Source organism: Nansenia antarctica, assembly GCF_963989245.1.
Source record: "Nansenia antarctica genome assembly, chromosome: 3".
NCBI lineage: Eukaryota > Metazoa > Chordata > Actinopteri > Argentiniformes > Microstomatidae > Nansenia > Nansenia antarctica.
This window is the reverse complement of record NC_137688.1, coordinates 14,546,429-14,553,928: the sequence shown is the minus strand read 5'-3', so window position 1 is coordinate 14,553,928 and position 7,500 is coordinate 14,546,429. Positions and strand designations below refer to the sequence as shown.

At 49.4% G+C, this 7,500-nt stretch overlaps 1 protein-coding gene across 3 annotated transcripts in view; it reads left to right on the top strand.

Moving 5' to 3' along the window:
- ldb2a (LIM domain binding 2a) overlaps positions 1-7,500 on the top strand; it is a gene marked incomplete at both ends in the record, with an annotated part of 67,164 nt that overhangs the window by 12,755 nt on the left and 46,909 nt on the right. For all 3 annotated transcript variants that reach the window (XM_080527812.1, XM_080527811.1, XM_080527810.1), the window contains one exon: positions 6,108-6,210. In XM_080527812.1, coding sequence (XP_080383938.1) covers positions 6,108-6,210 — 103 coding nt within the window. The remainder of the gene's footprint in view (positions 1-6,107; positions 6,211-7,500) is intronic.

The window sequence follows — 7,500 nt, the reverse complement described above, 5'->3', positions numbered from 1 at the left end:
TGCCATTTAGCCAGAGATGTGAGTCAGAACATAGGCTTTAGACTGGCCAACACACACACACACACACACACACACACACACACACACACACACACACAAGCACACACACACACACACACACACACACACACACACCAACCACACATACTCACTCTCTCTCTCTCACACACACACACACACACACACACACACACACACACACACCTCACCCTCTCTCTCACACACACACACACCTCACCCTCTCTCTCTTACACACACAAGAACATGTCCATCCACTGTATGTATTATCCTACCCACCTTTTCTATCAGTGTTTCATGCTGTTGTGTAAGCAGTGTACTTTACATTGTCCATGCTATACTGGGCTGTACTGGTCTGTACTGGGTCTGTACTGGGTCTGTACTGGGCTGTACTGGTCTGTACTGGTCTGTACTGGTCTGTACTGGTCTGTACTGGGCTGTACTGGGCTGTACTGGGTCTGTACTGGGCTGTACTGGGCTGTACTGGTCTGTACTGGGCTGTACTGGTCTGTACTGGGTCTGTACTGGTCTGTACTGGTCTGTACTGGTCTGTACTGGTCTGTACTGGGTCTGTACTGGTCTGTACTGGTCTGTACTGGTCTGTACTGGGTCTGTACTGGTCTGTACTGGTCTGTACTGGTCTGTACTGGGTCTGAACTGGGCTGTACCGGGGCTATACTGGGGCAGTACTGAGCTGTACTGGGGTACTGGGGCAGTAATGGGGCTGTACTGAGCTGTTCTGAGCTGTACTGAGCTGTACTGAGCTGATTGGGCTGTACTGAGCTGTTCTGAGCTGTACTGAGCTGTACTGGGGTACTGGGGCTGTAATGGGGCTGTACTGGGCTTGTACGCCAATTAAACTATCCTGCATGTATAAAGGCAAGCTACATTAGCGTCTGCAGGAAGCATTTACATTTACATTTTAGACAATTAACAGACGCCTTTATCCGAAGCGACTTGCAACAAATACATCTGTCTAAGTCAGTGAATCGTCTATCCATCAGTCATGATAAGAAGTAGTAATCTATGCTAAGGCCAGGGGCCGTTGGCAGTCACACTGCTAGAAGAAGGAAGAGGAGGCCGATGTACTGTACACACAGGGCTTCTGGTCTTAGCGTTGGCTCGGGGATTCAGAGATCCACTCTCAGGGCCCACACACACACACACACACACACACACACACACTTCAGGCCCACGCCTGCCAGTTCTGCTTCCTGGCTTTTCTTGAGAGAGAAAAGGATGCTCTGAGGATGCTCTGAGTGATGACATTTAGGCAGTCACAGAGCTGTTTAGGAAGTTTAACTCCAGATATACTGTAGCTCGGAGCAATTCCTTCATAAAACATGTGTCGAAAACGGACTCCCTCGCAAAAAGAAGCTGGTGGAATGGGGGATGGGGGGGTTATATTTGACTCTGTGTGCTAGCTTTACAAACAGGCTAGCCACGTGACACCACCATGCTCTGTAGCGGTGTGAAATGTCATATGTTTTTGGAGGAGCTGAAGAAAATAGAACGTATCGGCCAAAATACACATGCTGTACTTACTAGACCTAAATGACCACTTTCAGACTTTCTGACTTTTAATTTACATTTACATGTTTGGCATTCAGCAGACGCCTTTATCCAAAGCGACTTAGAACAAATACATTTGAAGAAATAGTAATCTATGCTAAGGCTTCTGGTCTTAGTGTTGGCCGGGGTATTCAGAGATCCACTCTCAAGCCCACACACACACGCACACACACACAAAGACAAACACACACACACACACACACACACACACACACACATCTCAGGCCCATGCCTGGCTTTTCTTAAGAGACAAAAAAAGACTCAAAGAAAAGGATGCTCTGAGTGATGACATTAGCCAGTCACGAACAGATACATTTGTCTAAGTAAGTGAATCATCTATCCATCAGTCATCCTAAAAAATTGTTATCTATGCCAAAACCAGGGGCCATTGGAAGCTACAATGCTAGAAGAAGGAAGAATCATTGTTGCAATAACACTGCAGCACCAGGATGTCATAGATCAGCTACAAAAACTGAACATGACGAATATGTTTTTAACACAACTACATACGCTAATATTAGAACCTGACTGTTAGCTATCATGTGTACTGGACTTAGCTACAGCCATTTACATTACATTTACGGCATAGCAGACGCCTTTATCCAAAGCGACATTTGTCTAAGTCAGTGAATCATCTATCCATCAGTCATCGTAAGACAAAGTAATCCATCCTAGGACCAGGGGCCATTGGCAGTCACAATATTAGAAGAAGGAAGAATTATGATATTTTTTAAATTTACAGCAGTGAAACTGTACAGGGGGGTAGAGGGGATGAGGAGGTCTTAGGAGGGGCAGAACCAGATTGTTAGCTATCAGGGATGTTGGACTAGAACCAGACTTTTAACTATCACGTATACTAGACTTAACGAGAGCCAGCCAACAAGGTTGGATTTCCAGACTCCTCGTTGCCAGAGGGCTAGCCCTGGGGAACCAGAGATGGACTGAGTAGCAGTGTTGTGAGTCTGTAACACAGTCAACTCTGCTCTTTCTGAAAACAGAGGCCCTTGTTTGTATGGTTGAATGCCAGAGTCAAATGTCAATGGACCAGCTGAATGGGACACAGTGAGTTGAATATGACACGGAGGCCCGTTCTGCTGGGGGGATGGTGGGTGTGGGGGGCTGGAACCAGGTTGCCACGAAGGGAAAATCCCTCTCGTTTACATCAGAAAGGACATGTGACATTCTATCGACAAAATCTTCTTACCTGTTGTCAAAGCCCTGGAAAAGGTTGTGTGTGTGTGTGTGTGTGTGTGTGTGTGTGTGTGTGTGTGTTTTGAGACGGTGGGTGAAACACCAGTGGTTTTGTCAACAGAATTCTTGTCGAATAATTCCCATCGATTCTGTGTTGAGTGGCGATAAAGTTTTTTTCAGAATGGGATTCATATGACATTCCAAAGCAGCGGACCATGCTGGAAGAGCTGTTGAATAGAAAGGGTTGTTGTGGAGAGGGAGTTAGGGAAAGGGGGGGAGAGGGAGAGAATGAGAGAGAGAATGAGTGAGAGTGAGAAAGAGAGAGAGGTATAGTATGGAGAAGGAGCGAGGGACACGCACAGACGAAACCAGGACGAGCTGGGGGGGGAGAGGAGAGTGTGTGCCTGTATGTGTGTTTGTGTGTGCCTGCGTGTGCATGTGTGTGTGTGTGTGTGTGTGTGTGTGTGAGTGCCTTGTGTGTACTCGTGTGCGTGTGCGTGTGCATGTGCGTGTGCCTTATTGACCCTTGGCTTTACTGTCAATCCAAGACGACCCCTGGCAGTATTATCTACTGAGGTCAATCTGCCTGCTGAGTGTGACTAATCACACACACACACGCACACACACACACACACACACACACGCGCACACACCCTCAGCTCGTCCTGGTTTCGTCGGTGCGTGCATAGCTGATGGTCTGCCAGGGGTTCCCTGCTGTGCCCTCCCCTCCTCCCCCCCTCCCCTACTGTGCCCCCCCTCCCCCCCTCCCCTGCTGCACCCCCCTCCCTCCCCCTTCACTACTGCACCCCCCTCCCTCCCCCGTTGTGAACCCCCTCTGTACCCCCCCTCCTCTGCTGTGCCCCCCCTTCCCTGCTGCACCCCCCTCCCTCCCCCTCCACTGCTGCACCCCCCTGCCTCCCCCGCTGTGAACCCCCTCTGTGCCCCCCCTGCGGTACCTCCATGCCCTAGAAATGCATCTGTCCTTCTACCGCTAACTTACCCCACAGCAGCTCCCTGCTGCCCCCTACCCTCTACCTACCCCCTACCTCCCTGCTGCCCCCTACCCCCTACCTACCCCTTACCTCCCTGCTGCCCCCTAACACCCCTACCTACCCCTTACCTCCCTGCTGCCTCCTACCTACCCCTTACCTCCCTGCTGCCCCCTACCCTCTACCTACCCCTTACCTCCCTGCTGCCCCCTAACACCCCTACCTACCCCTTACCTCCCTGCTGCCCCCTAACACCCCTACCTACCCCTTACCTCCCTGCTGCCCCCTAACACCCCTACCTACCCCTTACCTCCCTGCTGCCCCCTACCTACTCCCTACCTCCCTGCTGCCTCCTACCTACCCCTTACCTCCCTGCTGCCTCCTACCTACCCCTTACCTCCCTGCTGCCCCCTACCCTCTACCTACCCCTTACCTCCCTGCTGCCCCCTAACACCCCTACCTACCCCTTACCTCCCTGCTGCCCCCTAACACCCCTACCTACCCCTTACCTCCCTGCTGCCCCCTAACACCCCTACCTACCCCTTACCTCCCTGCTGCCCCCTACCTACTCCCTACCTCCCTGCTGCCTCCTACCTACCCCTTACCTCCCTGCTGCCCCCTACCCTCTACCTAACCCCTACCTCCCTGCTGCCCCCTACCTACCCCTTACCTCCCTGCTGCCCCCTACCTACCCCCTACCTACCCCCCTACCTGCCTGCTGCTCCCTACCTACCCTCTACCTACCCCCTACCTCCCTGTTGCCCCCTACCTACCCTCTACGTACCCCTTACCTCCCTGCTGACCCCTACCTACCTTCTACCTACCCCTTACCTCCCTGCTGCCCCCTACCTCCCCCCTACCTCCCTGCTGTCCTCTACCTACCCCCTACCTCCCTGCTGCCCCCTACCTCCCTGCTGCCCCCTACCTACCCCCTACCCCAGACCAGAGATGTTTCTAACTGTCCTCCAATCAGAGCCGAAATTATTCTAGCTGTCCTCCAATCAGAGATGATTCTCACTCACACCACTAGAGGCCAACCTGTCGCCTGTTGATGATGTAGCAATATTTGCGGTTGGCCAGCGGACGCTCTCTGACCAGCTCATCATCATGTATTGATTGGCTCCTAAATTAAGTGCAGGACCCGCCCCCTTCCCTATCTCCCCCGCCCACTCCCCTCCCCCTCCCTCACACCCCCTACCTCCTTGCCTCCCTCCCCCTGTCCTGTCCTCCCCCAAGTCCCCCCTCATCTCCCCCCCAGAGTCAGACCTATCCAGATATGAAGCATATTGATCCTGGGTCGTCGGGTCACGGGGTCATGGGGTCACCAAGGTCAGCTCCTATTGGACATGACACTGGGCGATGTTGACAGCACTAATTAGCAACATCTGTGAGGGGGCGGGCCATACCGCGGCCAGCGACGAATCAAAGCACTCGATCTGTCATAACATGTCTGAGGAGATCAACGTCACTTGTCCAGAGTGGGTCCTCCCTGTGTGTGTGTGTGTGTGTGTGTGTGTGTGTGTGTGTGTGTGTATATATATATATATATATATATATATATATATATATATATATATATATATGTGTGTGTGTGTGTGTGTGTGTGTGTGTGTGTGTGTGTGTATATATATATATATATATATATATATATATGTGTGTGTGTGTGTGTGTCGGTGTGTCGGTGTCAGTGTCAGTGTTGGTGTGTGTGTGTGTGTGTGTGTGTGTGTGTGTGTGTGTCATCGTACACTATCTCCCAGGTGCAGTGTGGTGTCCCAGCTTATGCAGGTGAAAGGTGGAATGTTTGGCTGTTAGCAAAGTAATTCCAGTACTGGGTTGTGCCACATTCATTCATTACACTCCCTCCCTCCCTCCCTCCCTCCCTCCCTCTCTCCTACCCTCCATCCCTCCCTCCCTCCCTCCCTCCCACCTAGACCGTAATAGTTAAGGCATGGTAATATGTTTAGTAATCTTTTCAAAATATTGACATCTGTTTCTCGTTTGTGTGTTTATGATTGAGAAAAGACCTTGTGGGAATGTATCCAATCATTTGTTTCCATAAAGTACGTCTTTAATGAGATGAAACTAATCGAAAACATGATCACATTTTCATGTTGTTAACTCCACGGTAACATTTGTAGGTTCTTTTTTATTCTTTGTCCGTTGAGAAATGGACCAATAAAGATGTATTGTTTTGTACGGAATGTGGTATAACCTTATAGAATGCTGTATAGTCTTATAGAATGTGGTTTAGTCTTATAGAATGTGTTATAGTCTTAGAATGCTGCATAACCTTCTAGAACGTTGTCTAATCCGTGTCCGTCTGTGTTCTCTCGTCAGGAGAGCGACAGTTTGTGGTGGGACGCCTTCGCAACAGAGTTCTTTGAAGAGGACGCCACCCTGACCCTGTCCTTCTGTCTGGAGGACGGCCCAAAGAGATACAGTAAGACACCCCATAATAACAACAACAACAACAACAACAACAACAACAACAACAACAACACCCTGATGTCCGGGGGGGGGATTCCTAATTCCAGATCCACGCCCGTAACTCATCATAACATTTGCATGAATCTTGCACCCAATGGGGGAATGTGCGCTATGATTTTATTTATTTTTATCTTATCTCATCCCTTTATTCATCCAAGTTCGTTTCACTGAGATACAATCTCTTCTTCTTCTTCTTCTTCTTCTTCGAGAGAGAGAGAGACCTGGGGGGTATTCCATCAACGTCGCTAACATAAAATCTAGGCTTATTTTGTCTCGCAAGAAAATAAGCCTGGATTTTCCTTTAGCGGAGTTGATGGAATACCCACCAGGTCCTCCAAGACTGCAGCCAAATCAAAACAATATTTCAGACAATTCACAAACGACGACACAGACATACATCCCAAAACGAATGTACCACACGAGAGTTGTACCACACGAGAAACACATTAGATATAGACACGCCATCAAATGGTTAGCGATTTATTGCGATTTGACCGAAGCACGCGGATCTGGAGTGAGGAGTCACCCGGCCTCAGGTGTGTCAGTGTGAAGGTGTTTATCCCGGTGTGTTGTCTTCTTGTGTCTTGTTATGTCACGGACACTGCTGTGCCGTGTGTCACACAGTGTCTTTATTTACAACCACAGACACGTCCCCTGTCATGTCGGCGGTGAACAGTCATCCTGTATCACATTGCAGAGGTTGTGGTCCCTCGTGAAGCTGCGCTCTTCTCACTCATCTGCATGCTCTAGTCTTTTGATGTCAGCAGTGGATTCAATATGTGACAGCTGCTGATGAAATGGGTAACAAGCCAGCAGCCGATTTAATGTTCAGACTTATTATTTTGAAAAATTTAAATACATTTCAGCGTTGTTGAAAATCAATGACACACTCGCTAGTCAACTAACACAGCTTGTTTTGTGAGCCTGCTAACAATGTGAAGTAGTGTTGTAGTTAACTAGGTAGCAGTGGGGATTACTCACAGAATCCATTGCTTTGCAATATTTTGGCTTGACCAGCGAGCGTGTGTTGGTATTTCCGTTTTTCAAAATAAAAGTCTGAACATTTTGATTGATGGCAGACTTGTTCCCCCACCAGCCGCTGTCACATTAGACACACAGAGCTATACCATAAGTTGCAGGGGAGGCTAGTGGAGGTAGAAATCGGAGGACGGGGCTCATTGTGATGCGTGTATGGGATGGAAATTAGGAACCTGTATCAAACAGGTTGGAAACGAGCAGAGAG